The following is a 24,024-nucleotide window of genomic DNA, read 5'->3' on the forward strand; positions in this document are numbered from 1 at the left end:
TTTGAGTTCATTTCGGTGGTGTGTTACAGCTCTCCCGGTGAACTTTTAGGAAAACTTCCAACCAGCTGCTAAACACTTTCTTACTACCATTGGTCCACATCATCAGTAGATGTGACCTGAAGTTCCACGTATCTTGAGGCCGACAGCTAATTTGGTTTATTTTGTTCAGTCAGTCAAAATCAGTCAACAAAAACACATCGGCGTCTATTAGCGAGTTATTACCTACATGTGTGTACGATCGTTTGTGTTGAGACATTTTCCAAGATCATGTCATGCGATTGTTTTTGTTTAGTCTACAAAAGGAACCAAATCTACAAAATAAATAAAATCTACAAAAGGAACCAAATATCCAAAAGGTATCAAATCTACTCAAATACTCTCAAGTGCCCATTCACTCATGTGCAATCTGCCATAACATATGCATCTCTTATCATCATTCTTTTGTCTGTATTTTGCCCATTAACACTCTTTAAAACACCCATCTTTGCAGAAGAATCAGTGTCATCATAAGCTACAATAACAGAGTAATCATGCATATTATGGATGCGTATAGCATGTTAGCTTGATAGCTCCATGAATTCAGAATGTAAACAAGACAAATTAAACATAATCTAGCGTATACTGTAGATATTAACTTAAATCATCAGTGACTGGTTAAAACTTATTTACTGACCTCAACAAGTAAATTCAACTCACAGAATGAGGCATAAAGTCGCTTTGATAACAAATTTTAATGTCACATTAGTTAAGATTTTACTGTACATATAGTCTTTAGCATCATATAATGGCAAGTGTCTGAATGTTCAAAAACATTATCCACAATATTCTCAGCGAGTCCTCTGTATTTCACATGGTGGGTGGAAAGAAACATATCGTTCTGCACAAAACTATTGCAAAACAAAATGCAATTATATGGTGCATTAAGTTGTACATTTAAGAAAATATTTGTAAATATTTCCAAAGAGGTAAATTTTTTTGGCCAGGCAGTGCATATAATAGAAGTAAATCAAAACTACAGTTACTTACTGTAAATACTATAACATTTAATGTGATCAGCATTAGTGAGCACAGCAACAATGAACACAGCTTGAACAGTTCATATTTTTAGGGAAATAAGATGCAGTGCCAGTCATGAGGCATGTGAAAAACTATACATAAGTATGGTCTGTAATGGCTCCTTCGATCTTCAAAAGTCTAACTTCCAGTCTAACCACATTTCTCTACAGTAAAGGCAGACTGTCAAGTATTGAGTTTTAAAGCTCATTAATAACAGCCTTAGGTCACCTCTAACATGTCAAGTAGCGAATCTTGTTAATTGCCTGCTGTGGATTTCAAACTCAACAATTTGCAGAACTGAAATTAAAGTTGCCGTTATTGACTGCAGTGTTGTGAAAATAGTGTTGATGCTAGACAAAGCAAACTGAACCAACAGACCATAAATTCAGCTAATATGAGAATTAAGTACTAACTACCTTTTCAACACATCACAGGAATGTGTAATAAAAATAAACCTCTTTAACAGATTTTTTTATAAATTATATCTGCAATTATATTGGCCACCTAAGGGAAAGTTCATCTACAATTAAAAACTCTATCTTCATTTTCTTACCTCATGTTGTTCCAAACTCATATGACTTTCTTTCTTCTGTGGAACACAAAAAGAGATGTTAGGTAGAATGTTAGGGACTGACTGCCTCAGTCACCTTTCACTTTTACAGTCTGTAATTCTGCCTAACAACTCCCTTTGTGTTCCACAGAAGAAAGACAGACGTGCAGTGAACTATTCGTTTAAGGCCTTCTCATACTGAAAGTGCATTTTGAAAGTGCATTTCATTTTTATTTTATTTTTTTGTTATGTGAAAAAATGTTACCGCTCAAAGAGATATTCTTATTCATCTGTGATTTGTGACACTTGGTCTCAGTGCTCATGGTCTGAATAGGCCTTTACCGCTCCTCCTTTGTGATCAATGAAATTCCCAATATTTGAATCTGAGCCTTGTAGTGACTTTCTCTCACAGACTTGCATAACATTCAATCACAACAGCCCCACAACCCCCGCCCCAGTGCCAAATCCCTAAGAAACCTATTAAAGTCTCTCCCAAGAGAGACCTCTATCAGCTAAACAAACAGAAATGCTAGGACTCTTTTAGAGCTAATTTCCCTCTGGTCATCCCCACTGATGTGCAGCTGCTCCTAAGAGAACATAACTTTTATCCGCTTTCAACAGCAATTAAAAGCCTAACGTATGTGGAAGGGGGAACAGGAGGTAGAGAAAAATCCGCCTCACCTTCTAAGTGGTAACAGACTGGAGCACACACAAGCCTACAGGCACCCAGGCAAAGGCTTTATAGTTCTCATAACGATGGCAACCGGTTCAGTGCTCACCAAATCTAATGACCTCCTTCTATTATCTCTCCTACTGCCAGCCAAGAGAAGTCCTTGAATTGGAGATCTCACAAGAATTCTGTGCCGATATCATGAAGCGACCCTTTAATTACCTTGCAGAACTTTGCTTGTCCAACATGCTCCCGCTCACTGTTCATTATGAGGCAGAATGCAGGGGGTAGAATGGTTGAAATAGAATCTGATTTGGTCACCATTGAGGCTTGAAGAGATCACAGCAATAGTTTAATGAAGGTAAGGTCGACAGAGAGCCGATCAAACTCTGCTCCCTGAGGACACTCTGAGACTGCACCACAACAAAAACACAATAGTGCTGTTAAGGATGACTGATGTCCAGTGTGGAGGAAGTTACTTAAAAATAGTAATCCACTACAAATGAATAACTATTTCTCTAAAATTGTCATCAAATTACTTTACCAATTACCTCTTTGACAAAGTAATCACATTGCTAATTATTTTGCTTTTGAAATTACATTCTAAAACACTTTTCCGCTCAACAAATAAAAAAAAAACATTGTATATTTCTTTCTTGTTCATTATTACACTCAAGTCACACACTCAGTCAGCAACTCACATTTCTCCTTCACAATAACTCGTTATGTATTCTACAAAAGTTATTTATTAGAAATAAGCATAACCCTATAATATACTTAGAAGTAATTATTTTAATTGAAATTCAGTAACTAACTGGAGAACAAGAATTTTAAATGTAATGCATTACATTTAAAACGGAATCAGGGTCAATGCTGACATTGACACTTCACTAAATAGATTCAATGTATTCAGCAATGTTGGCGAGAGTCATGTGGAAGCCGCTTCACTCAGCTCTACAAGCTCTGTGGGACATTTCATCAAAAACATACAGTAGGCTTCCAGCACTTAACAGTGAGGGATTCAAGGATCCATGTGGGCAGAAAGAGAAATGAATGAGGAAGGCACATCAGTGCCTCTATTCCCTCAGGCGTCTGGAGAAGAAGCAGGATGGCCCCCACGATACCAATATACTTTTACAGGTGTGCTATTGATAGCCTCCTGTCAGGTAGTGTTACTGCCTGGTATGTGAGCTGCAACACACAGGACCACAAGGTCCTTAACAGGGTGTTGAGCTCTAAACGTATCACCAAGGGTGTACTGCCCAACTTGCAGGATATCCACGTCAGCTGAAGCAAGACATCATTAAGGATCCCTGCTGCGAATATAACAAACTGTTCTCATTGGTACAGTCAGAAAAACCTTACCAAAGCCTTTAAGTCAATACTGAGAGCTTTAGGATGTGTTTCAAGCCTGAAGACATCCAGACTCTTAAAGAGGACTGGCCAGGGACCAGCAACACTAACAACACAGTAATCCTTAAGACACTTTTATAATGTGCATATACAGTACAACTTAAAACTAATATTGTTGGTATTATGACTGCTGAAATATGCAGCATATCATACAATATTAGAATATCATACAACAACAACAACAACAACAACAAGGACAGCCCAGGGCCAGTGTCAAGAGAGTATGAGGCCAGTTGACTTAACTGTCACTTGCCATACCAGGTCAGTGCTGCACTGTCACAATATCTGTGTTGTACATGTAAATGTTTCATTATGCCTTATCATGATTAAGTTTTGTCATAATTGTGAGAATGTCTTGTGATAGTCTTAGAAGCATACGTGAAAATGGTCTGAAAATTATCTACAAATAAGAAATGTTTTGCACTATATGTCATTGTCTTCGAGCAAAAGTGTGTTTATGACAAATATAGCTGTATCACTTTCACTACATATCATCATTTTCCAGCAAAATTGTGTTTATGATCATTATAGCTGTATAATTTCCACTATACGCCATCGTTTTCTAGCAAAACTGTGTTTATGATGATTATAGCTGTATAATTTCCACTACATACCACCGTTTTCCAGCAAAGGTGTGTATAGTGGAAAATTATCCACTATACACCATACTTTTACAGTAAAAATGTGTTTATGATCATTATAGCTGTACAACTTCCACTATACACCATCATTTTCCAGCAAAGGTGTGTATAGTGGAAAATGATCCACTATACACCATATTTTTACAGTAAAACTGTGTTTATGATGATTATAGCTGTACAATTTCCACTACACACCATCGTTGTGTATTTATGTTTATACTTAGCTGGCTGAAAAGCAGTTTTTGTTTTGTTATACACTGAAAAGAGTTTAGTAAACGTCTGACGTGGATTGCTCACTCCTGATTTGCCATATATAGCTTTATAATTTCCACTATACACCATAGTTTTCCAGCAAAAGTGTGTTTATGATGATTATAGCTGTACAATTTCCACTACATACCATCATTTTCCAGCAAAGGTGTGTTTATGGTTATTATGGCTGTAAAATTTTCACAATGTAACATTGATTTAAGTTTGTTTATAATGATTATAGCTGTATAATTTCCATTATACACCTTTTCAATCAAAGGTGCGTGTGATGATTATAGCTGTATAATTTCTACTATATACAGCATCGTTTCCAGCAAAAGATTGTTTATGATAACTTAATCATGGGCAGTTATAATTTATGATAAGTAGGCTTTAAATGTAATGTCGCTTTTGTACTACCACTCAAGTACGAGACATTAGAGGTAACACTCACTCAGAAACTTGACACTTGAAATGGTCAGTGAGAAATGACAATTATAAACATTCTCATCATCTTCATAAGTTACTTTTAGTCAGTACATTCATGTGTGCAGGATAACTGCCTCCCGGTCTTCAGAGTATTTTTTGCATTTGAAGCTAAAGCAATCAGATAAGTGCAGAGATAGAGATTGCAGGTAGTGCCCCATGCAGATAGCCTGCAGCTCCACAAGCTCCATTTCATAACAGCCACCTCAAAGATTAGAGACGGCAGAAGAAAAAAGAATTTGAAAAGGATACTCTGCTCAAGCCTTGCCTTTTAAAAATCATTTTAAAAATAAATGAACCTAAAAATTTGCTTTTTTTTTGTCCAATAAATTGTGTCATTTTCTAAACCCTTCTCTAATTGCAATATATCTAACACTCTATCTATGTTCTATATTAGATTTTATATTAATTTCATTAGTTTGTTAGTTAAGTCATTGTTCAGCTCTCAAATCAGTGGAAAATAGGTCACATCTTATAGAGGTTTGCAGATTCAAAAGTCAGCTAAACACCAACACCATTTCAGTAGAAAAAGGGTTTAAAAGATGGCTTACCAGGCATAGCATGAACCAGGTCTCCACATAGCACGATGAAGCGAGGTCTGGGCTGTAGTTTGTTAATGGCCTGGATTGCCTGCTTTGTAAGTTGGACCTCCTCACCCCACTCATCCCCTCCTGAATCACATTCACCTACCCTCCATGCTTTCATCAGGCCAAGCTGGGGGTCCGCAGCCTGGATGAAATAAAAGGGCCCGTTCCATTCCTTCTGTTCATCTGTGAAGGAATAGAGAAAGCCATGTCTGCTACTGCACTTCAAGTTGATAAACTACCTGAAAATATCAATTATTGATGGTGTGTTTGTGGTTCATGCATGCACTGTTTTACATAATTAAACATTACATAAGACACTCATAATTAAACTGTTTTTAAGTATTTATAAAAGTATTTATCTTCAGTGCAATAGAGAGAGCAGCTAAGGGCAGAGTATACAAACTACTGCTGTATATGACACATTCACAAGAGCTCTCGGTTTATAGGAAAACAAAAAGAAGAAAGAGAAGATGTTCACACCTCCTCAACGTGTTTACAGTATAAACACTCTGGCATAGTCTTACAGCTCAGAAACTGTATTTTACCTATGATTTTCCCTCCCAGAGGAATTTATGGTAATGCTCCATATAAAATAAAAAAACTAGGTCAAAATGTAAATGAAGAGGATGCCCCTGCTGGGATCATCATTCAAGTTCTTGTCTTTGGGGATGGGAATCGTTAGGAATTTAACGATTCCGTTTCCTTAATGGTTCCAGTAACGATTCCAGTAGTTCTTTTAGTACTTTTGAGAAAGAATTATTTGAAAATGAGAAATACAATTCTTATTGGATTTACTGTCATCTGCAGTCTGTTGCCAAATGATGAGATCCTTTAAGATTTCTACAGAGCAGATATAAAAAATCTGAAATTAATTTATTACAATTCTAGTAAAATGTGTGTTTGCTGACTTTTAAAGACATACTGTATATCCAAGCAAATAATGGATCCTACCTAGGCTAACCGAATGTCATGAAGATTATTAGATTCTGGTATTTTGTAACAAAATGTTATCTCAGTGATTTGACAGTGGCATGATTGTTGGTGCCAGACAGGCTGGTTTTAGTATTTCTGTAACTTCTGGTCTCCTGGGAATTTCACACAACAGTCTCTAGAATTCACTCAGAACGGTGACAAAAAAAAAAAACATCCAGTAAGCGGCAGTTCTGCGGAACTGTCCAGTTTGTTGGTGAGCCTCTGTAACCTCAGCTTACTGTTTTTGCAGAAGTGAAACCCAACATGGTCTTCTGTTGTTGTAGTCCTCAAGGTTTGACATGTTGTGCATTCTGAGATGATACTCTGCTCACTACAATTGTCAGCTCGAACCAGTCTGGCAATTCTCCGGTGACCTCTCTCATCAACAAGGTGTTTCTGTCCGCAGAACCGCGCTCACTGTATGTTTTTTCTGTTTTTAGCACCATTCTGAGTAAACTCTAAAGACAGTTGTGTTTGAAAATCCCAGGAGATCAGCAGTTACAGAAATACTCAAACCAGCCCGTCTGGCACCAACAATCATGCCACGGTCGAAATCACTGAGATAAAATGTTTTACTCATACTGATGGTTGATGTAAAAATTAACTGAAACTCCTGGCCCATATCTGCATTATATTATGCACTGCACTGCTGCAACACGATTGGCTGATTGTATAAATGCATGAATAAGTAGGTGTACAGTTGTTCCTAATAAAGTGAGTGTATATATAAAATGCTTTATGATTTTATATTCAACACAAATCCCTATGAACAAATCGTTGTATACTCTAATATTTCTCCAGATCATAACACTGCCTCCAGAGGCTTGTACAGTGAGCACTATGCATGACGGGTGCATCGCTTCATGCACTTCCCTTCTTACCCTGACATGCCCATTGCTTTGGAATAGGGTAAATCTGGACTCATTAGACCACATGACCCTTTTCTATTGCTCCACAGTCCAATATTTATGCTCCCTAGCAAACTGAAGTTGTTTTTTCCGATTAGCCTCACTTACAAGTGGCTTTCTTGTGGCCACACAGCTGTTTAGTCCCAACCCTTTAAGTTCTCTGTGCACTGTGTGTGTGGCAATGCTCTTACTTTCACTATTAAACATAGCCGTGAGTTCTACTATCCATTTTTTTATGATGATCTTTACGTGTCCAACACATCATGGACACATGTAATTAACACAAGTAAAAATAAATCATCACATATAGATATATAGCTAAATTATTGGTTGGTTCTTTAAAAACAATTACAACTGTGAATAATATAGTATAATATACTATTATTATCATAATGATACTATTTGCTTGTTTTAAAAGATCCACACAATTACAAGAAGACCACATACTGCAGCAGAATACACCACTCTAAAAAATTTGAATGTACAAATAAAATATATATTGTGGGACATTTATAGAAATATATAGAAATCTGAATATCTATTCTGTTGTCACTGTCAAAGATTATCATTACTTCACACACACACACACACACACACACACACACACACACACACACACACACACATTCAAGAGATACAGTGCCCTCAAAAAAAGACATTTATATCCAATACTAGCACCAAAAGTGCTCAACTTAAAGGCTGACCCTTTTTTCCCTGCTGTTCATGACGAGTATATACAGCATCTCTGTTGAGTTTGTTTGTCACCAGACACTTTGTTGATTCACGTTATGGCAATGACGAGCAGGTGTGGAAGAGAGACTCAGCACGTGCATGTTTAAAATGATTGAGAGCACACACAAATGGTAATCAATGTGCGTGTGCAGACTGACCCCGCACTCATGCTACATAAAGTGGCTTATATGATTTATATTCGCAGATTTGTCGTTTAATTCATTATTTTTGATCCATTTGTTTTCCTCTATGGCGATTCAGCATTTTATCAATACTGAGAATTACCTTCAAGGCTCTTTTTTACACTTTTGTGATGACAACACACGGGCCACAAAAAGATAGTTTGAGGGTCGGATGCAGAGTTACCATGGAGTTCGGGTTAAAAGAACTGTTCAACAGCTGAAACATTTTAATCATTACAATAATGATCCAATCATGGGCTCTTAAGTATCTGCTTATTTAAACACAAACTATGACTTTGGCCAGGCAGTGTAGCTTTGTTATTCTAAAAAGATATATGTGCATGCAACGATCACCTCTTCAGGAAAACACAAAACCTGGTTAAAATAAATAAATAGAATGAAAACACATGCTATGACCAACTCAAAAGCATTTAAATGTGCCATCTGCCACCTGGAATCTTGTTTGTTGTCTAACTCTTTTATGTACAGTCCCTGGAGACTGGCAACTATTTTCAGGCAACTTTAAACAACATGAATTGAGAGGAGCAGACAAATCTTCTATGACAGCCAATGAACACAAGCCTCTTTCAGCAAACATAAATCAGAGGGATATCTCAGATGACACCTAGAGCTTTCAAATACTGCTAACCTAATCATAAGTCAAGATAAAAGCCTTCTGTGATAAACCATAACATATTAACTCTAATCTGATGCATCCACTAAAAGTTACTGCTGTAGGATTTGAAAATACAGAAAAAAGTTGTCAACAAAAAGCGAGTGCAAAACAAAGAATAAGAAAGAAATTAGTCTGAGATGAAGATTCAAGACTTAATTTGCATAAGATGTCAAGCGAAGGGAAACGCACAGGGACTTAACAAAGATGCCCTTCTTACACAGAAAAACACAAAGCTACCAAACAAAAGGTTAATGTAGACTGTCATCTGAGACTCTTTTGTCCAATAATAACAAATTTGGAAAACCATTTAATAATACATGCTAACTAGACCTTGTAAATCAATAAATATAGATGCTAAGGACTAATCTTTTAAAATGCCTTAACACTCATGTTCTGAAATGCTCCAAAAACATACTCAGATTTACGATGTTTCCTAATCTTAGAAGAACTGATTGTAAGTACAATTTTAACTTGACAGCATACTTACATAAAATACCCTTCATGTACATTTTTCTGTTTGGGGAAATAAAAGAAAAACCTGAATAAATGCATTACATTTTTATATACTAAGAATCTCTGAATGGTGTACCCAATATAGAGATGCACACTTACTACTTTGTGGTACAAAAGCAGGTTCAAGCTTCAATAATATCTATCTACTGCATGATCAATATTTGTATTCATGCCAATACTTTATATTTTCCCCTTCATATTAAAATAATTTGACTGTGAAATAATACATTTCAAAATGATTATTACTACATTTACAACATTGGGGTCCAATATAAGCAAGTTATTTGAACTCTTGTGTGACATTCGGGACATTTTTGTCTTTTCATTTTAGTTTTTTTTCCTATCGTTTTGGCTGTGTTAATGCCAGTGGCTTAAAATTTTGCAAAAGGTGTGTATTTTTGGGGGAAATTTTATATTTCAACCTCAGTTCCTATAATGCATCTATAATACACTGTGTACACAAAACAGTTACACTCAGGACCTTCAGGACAAAAATGTCCCCATTGAAACCCATTAAAACGGCAATATTTAATCCCAGTGCGATTAAAGCACAATATCATGAATTCTATATTATGCTTTCATTCACTGTAAATCCCAACTCATCCATGACACAACATTTTTGTGTAGAGTCTACACAAATGGTCAGGAATGTCAAAACAACACACAAATTTTGTTTACTTGACAAAAACCTATCATGTTAATTTGACAATTTTTTTAATGTTACAAGTTTCATTTTTAGTTAACTGTACTAAGATTTATAAAGCACATATAGCCTAATGTGCTCAAGTTCAATTAACAACAAATATATTGTGCATTTAGCATTTAATTTAACAGTCTACTGAACACAAAAAAAATATTGTTTTTATGTGGTGATTTTGTTACTCAATACAATTAATATTTTGTTCACTTCACTTAAAATTATATTGTTATATTGTGGGGCAGCTGTGGCTCAGGCGGTAGAGCGGGTTGGCGGTTTGATTCCCGGCCCATGACTCCACATGCCGAAGTGTCCTTGGGCAAGACACTGAACCCAAAGTTGCTCCCAATGGCAGGCTAGCGCATTGCATGGCAACTCTGCTGTCATTAGTGTGTGAATGGGTGAATGAGACGCAATGTAAATCGTTTGGAATGCCACTAAGGTTAAAAAGGCGCTACATAAGTGCAGACCATTTAAAATCTTCGAGTAGGAACAACACCTAAATTTGTGTCATGTATACTCAAAACTTTCATTACTTTGCTGGACTAAATTAAAAGTTTTATGTGCAAGCCATTTCCACAAAAAAATGTAAGTAGAGTGAGCGAGTTGGGATTTACAGTGTAGAGCCCTGGCTTAAAAATGTGTATTTGTATTATTTTCAACCAGATGGTGACCTTTTTCTCAGGTTTAACCCTATGGAGCAAATACATGTGTGCCAGAGTAAAAAAACAATGTTGGCACTATGTAAACAAACTGGCATTTAAAGGGTTAAAATCCTGAAAACGAATGAATATTTGGTAGTTATGATCATGGCTGATGTTGGTCAGTGAAAGTGGAAAATAATATTAATATATAATATTATTATGGCAGTTTTTTTGACGCTGACATTTTTGTCCTCTAAGGACCTCGGAGTAACTTGTTTTGATTGTCACACAGGGGTAAATTAAACTCTCAACTTGAAAATAATAAATAAGACAGATACAACAGGTTTGATTCTGCACATTTTCAATGTTGGAGCTTCCAATTAAGCTATTCTGCAACTACCTACAGCTGCTAGTTACATCCCAAGGTTTATTTTAGCTCACAAAACAAAACATCAAAGTAAGATGTGGCATAATACTGACATATTACTTATTTGAAACTTAATGGAAGGTGATAAGAATACCTGAATCTACCTTGGCTGTGATTTCAACTCTGATTCCTGGTAGTGGATAGTAGTCTGTACTTGTCAAACACGAGTCGACGTTTATACATTGACAGGATTTACAATGACAATAAACATAAGATCAGCCAAACATAGATCATAACAAACTATACTATCATAATTTACAATTTTACAGAACTATCTACTATGCCACACGTTTTCAGACCGGAATGTTGTAAAGGCAGCGTCAGCTAGCCTCAGCTACCAGTACCTTCTGTCAGCCCCTTAAAACTCCGATCCTTTGCTCTCAGAAAGATACTTTCGTCCTCCGCCATTGAACGATATCTAGTATACGACAATAAGGTGATTAATCTAGGCTTGTTGTAAACGCCGAGGTTTCGTTTTCGTGACTGAGACCGCAATGTTCAATGTTCAAAGTTCACTGCTAAAGCTGACAAAGTCATTGCTTAACAGTGGCTGTGTCTCGTTTGGAAGGCTGTGTGCTAGGTAGAATGCATCATTTGAAGGCTGCAGTACACCGAGTGTCCTCCTTTAAACAAGTCCCATTTAAACGAGACGGCCTTCCTGGGACAAACGGAAACGGAACTTAACATGGTTGCTATGACAGCACTCCACTCTTTAACAAGCGCGAGCTCTTCGAGTGAGAAGGGAACAAAGTCCCTTTAGAAGGAATGTATGAGGTACATTATATTGAGTTTATATGAGATATAATGATGTAAAGAGAAAAGAAAATATATTTTACATGTGTACTTTTAGTATATAATAATGTATTTTAAGTATATATTCAAATAATTAAACATGTACTCTGCATCCATCTACCGAGGGAAGTAACATTACTTGCGTTTGAACTTCATATTTACGGGCAAATTGGCGTTTTTTTTTTTTTTTGTGGGTATTGTGGGTTGTGAGTGCCAACGAAGGATACACCTCATGCATCCTCTGTATTTCTGTGAAAGAAGGCTGCATTCGAAGTGTCCTACTCGCTTTTCTGAAACGAGAAAGCCTCAGGAGGACGCAGACTTCCAAACACAGGCAGCATATAAGTGAATCGATGCGTTTGGTAATGTATTTGCAATGTCTGGCGATGTGCGGTCTCACGATAAAATATGACAATAAGGACAGACTCACAGATATGTTTAATGCTATATGATCAAATATACAAACTGAAGGACATTATAAACTTACCACTACTTACAAAATCAACAGTAACTGAAATAACAACTAATAGGCTGCACATTTACAACACAATCATAACAGCCAGTAAATAATTGGAAATGTAACTTTAAAGTTCAGGGTATATACTGAGGGTATGATGTCATTCTTGGGATTCGGTAATATTTCAATTTCAAGGGGAAAAAATTTGAAAGCTAAATTTGATTTTACTTTTACTGCTGTCTGTGGTGCCTTTTTCTTGTGATATCAAATACAATTGAAATTTATATTTCTTAGTAACAAAAAATTTCGCTATACACAGCAAAGAACATTATGTACAAAAAAAAAGAATTATTACGTAGGCTATATATGTTAAAACACGTATTACAAGATAACGTGTTAACGTGAACTTTACTACACTCATATAAGCTATACAATGCTTAACAGTTTCTTGCGTATTATATATGTATTATTTTATTAATTAGAGTAATTTTCATTGTAGCCTAATGAAAGGAACATTAATAAGAACTATACATTTAAATACATATTTAACATCAAGTTACCATACCATGGTTCTTAGTTGTTCTGTACACCATGCTAGCAAGAAACTTACCCTGATATATATTTTGTAAATTCATATGGGACTATAATTACAACAGCCAATTGTTGTAAAGGGGGAAAAAATATATATATATTTTTTACACAAACATCTCAACATCTTGTAAAAAGCTTTCAATATTTTCTCTCCTTAATTACTCCTACCTGCTTGAGTAACCCCCCTGCTTAAAAAACCTGCACTTAACCCCACACAAGTATTCAGATGACAATCAGTCAGGCTTCAAAAGTGGACATTCCACCGAGACTGCCCTGCTGTCGCCATTGAGTCACTGAGACGTGAGCTCAACCCAGATCATCCGTCCTGATTCTACTGGACCTTTATGCAGCCTTTGAGTCAACCATACTGTCCACCCTCTCTACTCTGGGCATCACAGGAATTGTGCTTGGCTTGTTTAAGTCCTATCTCTCAGGTAGGTCCTTCAAGGTAGCTTGGAGAGGTAAGGTTTCCAAGTCACATCAGCTACTTACTTGGGTACCTCAGGACTCAGTGCTTGGGCCACTTCTCTTTTCTATAATCACAACATTACTGGGACTCATCATTCAAGTACATGGTTCTCTTACCACTGCTACACCGATAACACACTGCTCTACTTGTCTTTCCAGCACAATGACACCAGAGTGACTGCTCGAATCTCTGCCTGTTTAGCAGTCATCTCGGCCTGGATGAAGGAAGACCACCTTTCCAGCCAACCCTGCTGTTGAACACAACATCACCGTGCAGCTGGGTTCAACTACAATAAGCCTTCCAAAACTCCCAGAAATCTAGGGGTAACCATCGATAACCAACTCAATTTCACAGACCACATCTGAAAGACAGCAAAACATTGTAGATTTACACTCTACAATATCAGGAAAATAAGACCCTTCCTCTCTGAACATGCCACACAATGTCTTGTTCAGTCACTTGTCATAACTAGACTGTACTACTGTAATGCTCTCATTGCAGGCCTCCCTGCATGTGCAATTAGGCTCCAGCAAATGATCCAGAATGCAGCAGCACATCTGGTCTTCAAGGAACCAAAGAGAGCATGTTACACTACTCCTTGTCTCTCTTCTCTGGTTGCTGCATGTATCAAATTCAAGGCACTGATTCTGGCATACAGAACAGTCACTGGGTCTGCTCCAGCATAACTAAAGTAATTTCTGCAAAGCTACGTTACCACCACGTTACGCCTTGTTGTACCAACACAAAGAGGCAACAAAACCCTTTCACATGCTTTCGTTTTCACTGTACCTGGAATGACCTTCCCAACTTTCCATGAGCACTTAACCATGAACCAAATAAAAAAAATATATATATATATTGTTGTTGCACTCTAATCTGTCTTGGATACTACTATTCTGATGCTAGTGAAACTTAGTGTAATGCAGCATAATTGCAGGGTGGAGGGCGGGACCGGGTCCTGATTCCATACAACCGGCCCCTAATTAGGCTGATGAAGCTTGAGAGGGATAAGGGCAACTGGAGACGGCAGTTCAATAGAGAGAGTGTTATGGGCAGCTGCCCGACACCTGTGTGTTTAATTGTCTTTTTGGTTACGTTTATCATTAAGTTATCATTTATATTGTCAAGCCGGTTCTCGCCTCCTCCTTTCCTCCTTGTGTGAAGTTTTGTTACACTGGTGGTGAAACCCGGGAAGGAGAAGGTATGCGCCGTATTGAAGTCCTCGCCATTACCGTCCACCCAACAGAGCAGCGGCAGCCATCCACCGGGTAGTCTTGTGTTAATGTCTATTTAGTGGTATTTCCATGTTTAATGTGGACTGTAAATGTTGCTAATTTTATAATATAGGGTGAATATGGGAAAAGTGACAAAAGGCATTTAAGCTTGATCCACATTGTATCCATATGTATTTCATTAAATTATTACAAATCATTACAAAACAAATCTTTGGTGTGTATACAATTAAAGGGATAGTTCACCCAAAGTTCTCAGATCATGTACTCACCCTAATGCCATCCCAGATGTGTATGACTTACTTTCTTCTGCTGAACACAAATGAAGATTTTTAGAAGAATGTTTCAGCTCTGTAGGTCCTCACAATGCAAGTCAATAGGGGCCAAAACTTTGCAAATAAAGCACATAAAGGCAGCATAAAAGTTATGCATTCAACTTCAGAGGTTTCATGCATGTCTTTAGAAGTGACATGATAGGTGTGAGTGAGAAACAGATCAATATTTAAGTTATTTTTTACTGTAAATCTTGACATCAGCAGTCTCCTTGGCAATCATGATTTCAAGCTCAATTATATTTCCCAGTGCCATCTAGCTCTCTGCGAACTGTAAGTGTAATCCAGCTTGAAATCATGATTGTTCCTGTAAACTGTATAGCCGGTTACCAGCATTTCACTCCGGAACTTTTGAAAATCACTTTGTTACGGTCTTCGGTTGCGTTCTGCTAAAACTTTTGCTTGCTTTCAATTTTCATTTTCGTTCCTTGAACTGTTTTTAGTCCCTAGTTTCCACATTGTAAGAAAAAAATACAGCACTAAAATGTTAAGGCAAAATACTGTAATTTCTTCACTGAAAAAAATTACTAGTAAGATTTACTTAATTTGTATTTTGCATGTTTTTGCACACAGTTTTTCAAATTAAATTTGAATGAAGTCAAATCTACTTATTTTCATGACTCAAAATGTATTAAAGTGAGTAAAATTTAACTTAAAGCTGATGTATGTCATTTCTGCACCACAAGCGCCAGTAAACAGAATTACAGAAACAGCTTTTTGCCCCCCTTCTGCCATTGATCAAACAAAGAGATAGTCCCACCCCGAACTCACGCCATTGGTTGAGTTAAAAACAGAGGAATTTTCATAGCGCAACAGAAAGTGTTTTATAGTTTTCGAGAAATTTAACCACATGAATGGCTTACTAAAAGTTGTCTCTGGATATTAAGCTTGGATAGGAGAAAGTATTTTAACTTTAGCTTAAAATTGTAACTTTAGCTTTAAACATTTTTGTTAATTTAAAATGTAAAAGTAAAATTTAAGTGAACATTTTATTGGAACATTTCAGACCTCACAAAACAGGAAGTTACAAAACGTAACAACAACGTAAATAAACTTGATAACAAACAATAATGAATAATATTTATTTGTTAGGGCATGAATTTTTACATGTTTGAATTTACTTAAAGTACAAATGTAGAATTTACTCAATATTTTTAAGTTCAAACTTAAACTAACATATTCAATGTAGAAAATATATATATTTTTTTGCTATATATACACTTCATAACAAAAAACATTATTTCAGTGTTACAACATTATATAAGTTGTACAATTTGTAGGGCTGTCGATTTAACGCATTAATTCAGTGCGATTAATTTGACTAAAAATAACGCGTTAAAAAAAGTAACGCCATTAATCGCAATGCCCCCCAGAACGTAATATGGAAGATTCCTGAGAAATGCAAGCTTGTAGTAACACCTGTTTACTCCAAAGGGCAGTAAGTGAAACTTCAGCTGCATGGCAATGCGCAGGTTATATAGTGAAGAAAACCACCCTTGAGCAGCAGAACACAAACATGCTTTATGTTCTTGCATTCAAAACACTTGATGGAGCAAAAATCCAAGGGATCTCAATATGTGTTCTAAGTATTAAACTATATTTAACTTGACACAGTGACTTAAAAATGTTATGTTTATGACGCTATACAAGCATATCTGACGCAGCTGTTCATTGACACATCCTTAAACAAGCCCTCATAATAAATCTCCAACTGATTGACAAATTCACTTGTGAAATGGATTGCAGTGAACTGTATGCCAATGATTGACTTATGATCAATAATATGGTAGTAAACAATACATTGTATTCTAAAACAACTTTTTGTATTGTCTTATTAATGATGAACTCTTCTGCCACAATAATGTAATGCACATTAATTATCTGAATATGTTTATATATATATATATATATATATATATATATATATATATATTTTACATATATTTTTTAAAATATTTAAAGATAACTATGTATCATTATTTCATCATTTTATATTGAATTATTGTTATATGAGGGGCTTTCTCAGCAAATATTTGTATATGCGATTAATTGCGATTAATTCATTGGGACACCATGTAATTAATTTGATAAAAAAAATTAATCGATTGACCGCCCTAATAATTTGGAATTTGTTCTACATTTCTGCATTGTCCCTTCTGAAATTTAATTTGAAATACTGTGCTTAAATTGTTGCATCTTATGATAACTTGTTGTCACCCTCAAAAAAAGCATCAAAAACTGTATTTTCACAAAGTACTTTAACTGCACATATATATATATATATATATATATATATATATATATATATATATATATATATATATATATATATGTGTGTGTGTATATATATCTATATATAGATATATAGATATATATATATAAATATTTACATTTAACAGGGAAATAAATTTACAATGCAAATTAATGTTACTCCAGAGATGCTTGTGCATCAGACGCTGGAAATGCCCTGTCCCTTACTGAAGCGGAAAATATGATTGGTTATCAAATATCCAATCGTGTGTGAAATGAACATTCTGATGGGTGGATCAGATTAGTTGGACTGTCGGTCTTGCCAGTGCCATCAGTTGTGCTCCAGCTGATCCATGCACGTATAAAGAGAATCTCTGTACACTTAAAAAAAAAAAAATATATATATATATATATATATATATATATATGCTGTTTCGAACAATTTATTGGATGAACAAGGATGGATAGATGTGTGTTTGTATGTATGTGTGTGTGTGTGTGTGTGAGAGAGAGAGAGAGACAGAGAGAGTGAGAGAGGGTGATGGAGCGTGTGTGATCACCTGTTGCCACACCAAAGCAGAGATGCTGTCAGCTTTCTGAAGATCAGCTTTCTCAGTGGTAAAATAGCCGTCCAAGCGGGTTATTCCTCTCTATGTCGTGGTAGCCGGTGCGCAAGAGTCATTCCCTATAGAAACCGCAATGACCTCTGCCATTTTAAACAGTTTGTATCCACTGTGGAAACTCAGGTAAGAGTTGAGTTCTGCAATAAATCAGTCTGTTGTGTCTCTCAGCTGTGATGAGCCTTAATGCTGAAGTTGTTTGTTTAAAGATGTTTAAAGCTATTTTCTAGCTTTAGTAATATAGTTGTAATACAAGCGATCACGGAGTCCTGTTCTATGTAAACGGATTCACTTCATGTCACCAACTGTCTCATATTACACAGAAAAAAATATATCTTGCCACCACCTGCTGGCTAACACATGTAATGTAAAAAAAGAAATATGTAAAAAGAGACACATAGCTTACAGTAGCTCTTAACACATGGGCACTGCCCTTACACTTTAGTTTAGGAAGACGAACACAAGCGGAGTGATACACACACACACAGTGAAGGTTGCAGTGCTCATGGAACATCTCTCATCAAATCAGATTCGAGGACCGGAACTAACTGTTGTGTATATATATATATATATATATATATATATATACACACACACACACACACACACACACAATTCACTCATCGGTGCTGCGGCATTGCGCTAGTAGATTTAAAAATTGCTGGGTCAAAAGCCTATAATTGTTCTGGCGGCCATACGTATCATCACTTATTTCTGGTGGGCATAAGCAAAATCCTAAGAAAGATAGGTGGGCATACGGCGTATGCTTGCTTATGCGCCTAGGCTACTGATATTAACTGTCAGTGAGGCACTTTCATTCCAGTTCAGTCTTTTGACAGTCCTTCTATGAAGGACACTATCCAAACACATCTCACCTTTTTTGTTTATTGATCGCTGAGGCCACTGTTTTATACAGCCAAACTCAACATTTAAATATTAGATCATGCAGATCATGAACATTTAAATAAGATGATTCTGATACGATAGAGGCACTGGAAACACTTTATATAAGACTTTAAAACGAAATAACGATTTTCATAGTGTGATAATTTAGACGTTAACTTTTCACTATGATTCATTTACTACAGAATACCTTTGCTTAGCCAATCCCTCCCATATCTCCTCCTTCCCTTTACGCACCTCTCTCTCCCATGCACTCTCATTATTCCATCAGGAGCGCGCTACAGTTCTGCCGCTGCGCTCGTGCATCTCACTTCTGTCATCAGCACAAAGACAGCCTTCAGGGTAGTTGGCGCAGTGGTTTCACTGGGCTAAAAGTGCTTTTAAAATAAACAGAACAGCTGGGATTGAGAACAACCGCTGTCAGAGTGGATTTAACACAAAATCTGTGGTTTTAATTTAGCTGTCCCTCATGAAAGAAGCGCTTTGAAAATGCAAACCTCCCCGAATGGCTTTGTGCACACGTGTGGATTTATGTCCTCCTCTCAGTTGTAGTACCAACTCGATTTTCTGTCTCAGTTTGTCCTTCAAAGGAAGCCTACAGGATGCGATGGACAGTCTTTCTCTTAGAGTACTTCTTGGTGAAAGTTCTGGTGTTGTTGTGCCGCGCGGACGGAGAAGCGCAGCAGCAGCTCGAGGGCTTCATCATGCTCTCAGGATCCAATGGGTCTCGGGATGAGCAGAGCGGCGTTTCCGAAGCTCCACATACAGAGGACAAATGTCGGGGTTACTACGATGTCATGGGACAGTGGGATCCACCGTTCGTTTGCCAAACAGGCGATTATTTATACTGTTGCGGCACTTGTGGCTTCCGCTTTTGCTGCGCTTATAAAAACTCTCGTTTGGATCAGAACACCTGTAAAAATTACGATACGCCAGAATGGTTAACAGGACAAACACCATATAAGAAAACTGACCCCAGAAATGATCCAACCAAGGATAAAACAAACTTGATTGTGTATGTCATTTGTGGAGTAGTGGCAATCATGGCACTGGTGGGGATATTTACAAAACTTGGACTAGAAAAGGCTCATAGACCTCACAGAGAAAGTATGTCTCGGTAAGTAACGGCGACAATTTTTGGGAAAAGAAGAATGAGATTTTGCAGAGGTATTGTTTGTTAAATGCATCCGAGCATGGGTTAAAAAAACGAATATAGTTAAATTCAAGCTAAGCTTAATCGACAACATTTGTGGCATGATTTGTCAATTATTTCGTTTAAAAAAATCTAAAAATTGGGTGCACTTTAAAAGTTCGATTTCAGTTGGATTAAAGCAATCATTCGTCTTTGTCAAATGTAATGTAAACACTCTAATCCGACTGAATTCAGTCCGTTTTTTGAGGAATCGAACTAACAGACCTGGATAATGCAGTAACTCGGCTCCGTTCAGCATCATCGATGCAATTACAATGGAAGTGTATGCGGCCAATCCGTAAATGTTAAAATACCCACTGTTTCAAAACTATAGCCACAAGACATAAACAACATGCTTGTTTAAAATAACTTACTAACCTTTTCTGTATAAAGTTACATTATAACCAATTTTAACAATAATGCCTTAAACCATAAACCCCTGATATTACTGTAAAATGATTATTTAAACAACTTTAAAGCTCAAATAACACACAAGTAATGTAATGTAAATGCTTTTATAAAATTATAAGCTTCACCTTTCTGCTTTTAAAGCCTCTAAAAATTGGCCCCATTCACTTCCATTGTAAGTGCCTCACTGTAACCTCATTCTTTGCTTTTTTAAAGAAAAGGAGGGATGAGTCAAAATAAATATTTGTTGTTAACAACATTATGCATAAAATGCTGTCGATAGACCCTTAATCTTTATTAAACATGGAATATTCCTTTAAGGAGCTATTTCTATCTGACCTAACAGAAATAAGTTTTGTTGGTGTAACCTAATGTATATTGATTCAGTGATGTTTTGTTTTTTCAGTCTAGATTGCTGGTAACAAGCAACCCAATCAACAAGCAAATGTGGTTAACTTGTACATGTAAACCACGAGAATTTTACAAACCCTCATAGGTGTTACATCATGTTGCATAACATCCAGTTGTCAGTTTTTTACCCTTTAGCAACTCAGTTTGGATGGCGGAGGTGGGAATCTCTTGTTCCTACTGATACAGTGGGTCAGAACCTCTGATGAGAGCTGCAAAGCCCACTGTGTGCATGTTGCTGAAATCTATTCTAAGAGGAAAACTTGCTCTATTTAAATCAGCACTCTGGACAGCGACATCCATAGCGCTGTATGAATAGATGTCAAACTATTGGTGTTGTATCACTCTGTGATATCTGAATAAAGACAACTTCTTGCCGAGTTCAGAATCAAAGGTTTTTTAAAGAAATACTGAGCTAACGAAATTGCTTGTGCTTTAACAGAGCTGTGGCCAGTGTGATGCAAGGTGCCCATCAGGGTCAGCATGAGGAGGCCATTGGAATGCACACACATCATTATGATATTGTGCAGGCAAGAGCAAACAACATGCGTAAGTTAATTGTAACCTATTTCCTCTCTTTTCCCATGAGCTAAGCATAAACTATGCATTACATTTAAACTATTATGAATGGCCTGAAGCAGTGAAAAAGCATGGTTTCTCTTGGCTCAAAAGAAATATACCGTACTTGGCACATAGTATAATGTACTTGTGTACAGAATTACATGTGTAGTTACAAATTACTTGCATATTAAATCCATATTTGGGATTATTCCAAATTTTGCTTGTGGTGCAGCAAGGAAAATTTGTGGATTGTGTGGCATTTTAAAATTTTTGTGGCATTTTAATAAAGAGAAAGGAGATGCTGAGCACAGTGATGTTGTGAAAGCCTATTTATGTCCTCTACCGTGGGCTGCCACTGCAGTTGTGTATAGTATTGTTTACACCAGGATCAAACATCTCAAAATGAATGGCTTTATCGCAAATGTTTAAACTCTCCTTTGTTACGATTCTAGAGTGATTACATCACCCCCTCTGTGGTTATCAACTCCCTAAATATATCTGTGTTAAAATTACACAAAATACAGTGAGAATATCAAAATCCCCCTCAGAGGGATCCAATGGGGATGTAAGTCAGTAGCTATAGAAATTTCCCTTTTATCTCATTACAAAGATAATGTCACTCTTTCTTCACTGCCATACTTATTGTAGAGATCTCCATCTAAAATGTATGAAAGCTCAGATCAATTTTATGATTTTTTTAAGCTCAAAGTCAAACCTCACTCATAAGTGAAATGGTTCCAAATAGCACTAAATTAGTTTTTTTTATTTATTTATTTTTTTTAACAAAAGCATATCCATTTTTGGCACTAAATAGAAACCAATGGTGCCGTTAAAGGGTTAGTTCACAGTTATCTCATCATTTACTCCCCCACATGCCATCCCAGTTGTATATGACTTTCTTTCTTCTGCCGAACACAAACAAAGATTTTTAGAAGAATATTTCAGCTCTGTAGGTCCATACAATGCAAGTGAATGGTACCAGAACTTTGAAGCTCCACAAAGCACATAAAAGCAGCATAAAAGTAATCTATAAAATTCCAGTGGTTTAATCCATGTCTAGAGAAGTGATATGATAGGTGTGGGTGAGAAACAGATCAATATTTAAGTCCTTTTTACTATAAATCTCCACTTTAACATTCTTTAACATTCTGAAATGGTATGGTAAAAAAGGACTTAAATATTGATTGATATTGATTAATATTTGAAAAAAAATTGGATAGAATGTTTTAAATAGAAAAGGTCCATTTATAAAGAAAAATATGTGACAAGATGAGTAAAAACAAAATTGGTAATTCCTAAACAAATAACAATGAAATGTAACCATTAGAAAACCATTAGATATCAAAGGTCACACCAACTATAAGGCTTGATGTAATTTACAGATTTTACCCTAAAATTAATATAGTATAATATCAGTTCTGTTCTCTAAAAAAAAAAAAAAAAAAAACAGTGAGTCATTTGGCGGTCATTACACGGTACCAGCTCTTTATCCATAGACTTGGGTGTAATTATGTGGAATACAATTAACCTCTGACCCCAGACATCTAAAATACCATCCTCTAGGCAACTCTCTATGAAATAATGAATTGAACCTAAATCATGAGAACAGACATGTGAGATAAATGTAAGTCATTCCAACGATTATAGAGAGGATTACTTGGACTTGAATATGCTTGAGAGTATTGAAAAATTTGAGATTGACCTCTGAGCGGCAGCTCGTGAGACCATGTAATTAAAACGTAAAGATGTTTTTTAAAGCTTCAAGATATGTTAAAGATGTGGTTGTTTGAACTAGTTATCAAAGGAAAAAGGATGAGACTATGGATAAGAGAATCCTGACATTTAGTTCATGTCTTTTGATGCTGAATGTCAAAAGACCCATAACAGTGAAGCTGGTCAATTCCTGCTTTTTTTGTCACTAGATTTATACTATATATACACACTGAATTAAATGACACATTCAAAATTAGTAGAAAAAAAGAAAGAAAAATACACGTAATGCATGCTGGAGGTTAAAATGCTGTTATTATTTCAATGTGTAAAGCTAGTTAGATAACAGCTTGGATTAAAGTAAATACTAGCTGTGACTGCAGTGATTATGGGAGAGGTTGATTTCCTCATAACTCTTAGATGTGCTGTTAGGAATCCATTACAAAATGTAATGCAGATATGGGCATACAAGATGAAAGCCGTTAAACATTCTTAATTTATATATTTTTGTCATAGTAGTCAGATTTGCTCCTGCTGATATGAAATTTCAGTGGTCAAGAGAGGAAGGGAAATGTTTTTCACATAAACTGATCAAGCATTAAAAGAAGCCTAAAGGTGTTGCCTGTATGCTGGCTTCCTCATATTCCTCCATTGAGAAGCTGACAAAAATGTATCCAGATGCTCACACCACCATGC

The 24,024-nt window shown here is 36.3% G+C and overlaps 2 protein-coding genes across 5 annotated transcripts in view; one reads left to right on the top strand and one right to left on the bottom strand.

The window, feature by feature from the left end:
• Positions 1-12,056, bottom strand: part of cpped1 (calcineurin-like phosphoesterase domain containing 1) — a 33,062-nt gene extending 21,006 nt beyond the window's left edge. Inside the window, exons 1-2 of one of the 3 annotated variants that reach the window (XM_052102211.1) lie at positions 11,508-11,701; positions 5,617-5,835 (exon numbers count right to left, since the gene is read on the bottom strand). In XM_052102211.1, coding sequence (XP_051958171.1) covers positions 5,617-5,770 — 154 coding nt within the window. In that variant the 5' untranslated portion in view covers positions 5,771-5,835; positions 11,508-11,701. Of the gene's footprint in view, positions 1-5,616; positions 5,836-11,497; positions 11,702-11,747 lie in introns of those variants that run through there. The other 2 variants (XM_052102210.1, XM_052102209.1) reach the window with 2 other exon arrangements.
• A 7,322-nt stretch (positions 12,057-19,378) lies between these two features.
• LOC127626536 (protein shisa-9A-like) overlaps positions 19,379-24,024 on the top strand; it is a 57,448-nt gene continuing 52,802 nt past the window's right edge. For both annotated transcript variants that reach the window (XM_052102407.1, XM_052102406.1), the window contains exons 1-2: positions 19,379-20,166; positions 21,500-21,606. In XM_052102407.1, the coding sequence (XP_051958367.1) occupies positions 19,652-20,166; positions 21,500-21,606 (622 nt within the window). In that variant the 5' untranslated portion in view covers positions 19,379-19,651. The remainder of the gene's footprint in view (positions 20,167-21,499; positions 21,607-24,024) is intronic.

The sequence above is a fragment of the Xyrauchen texanus genome, chromosome 33 (assembly GCF_025860055.1).
Source record: "Xyrauchen texanus isolate HMW12.3.18 chromosome 33, RBS_HiC_50CHRs, whole genome shotgun sequence".
Taxonomy (NCBI): Eukaryota; Metazoa; Chordata; class Actinopteri; order Cypriniformes; family Catostomidae; genus Xyrauchen; species Xyrauchen texanus.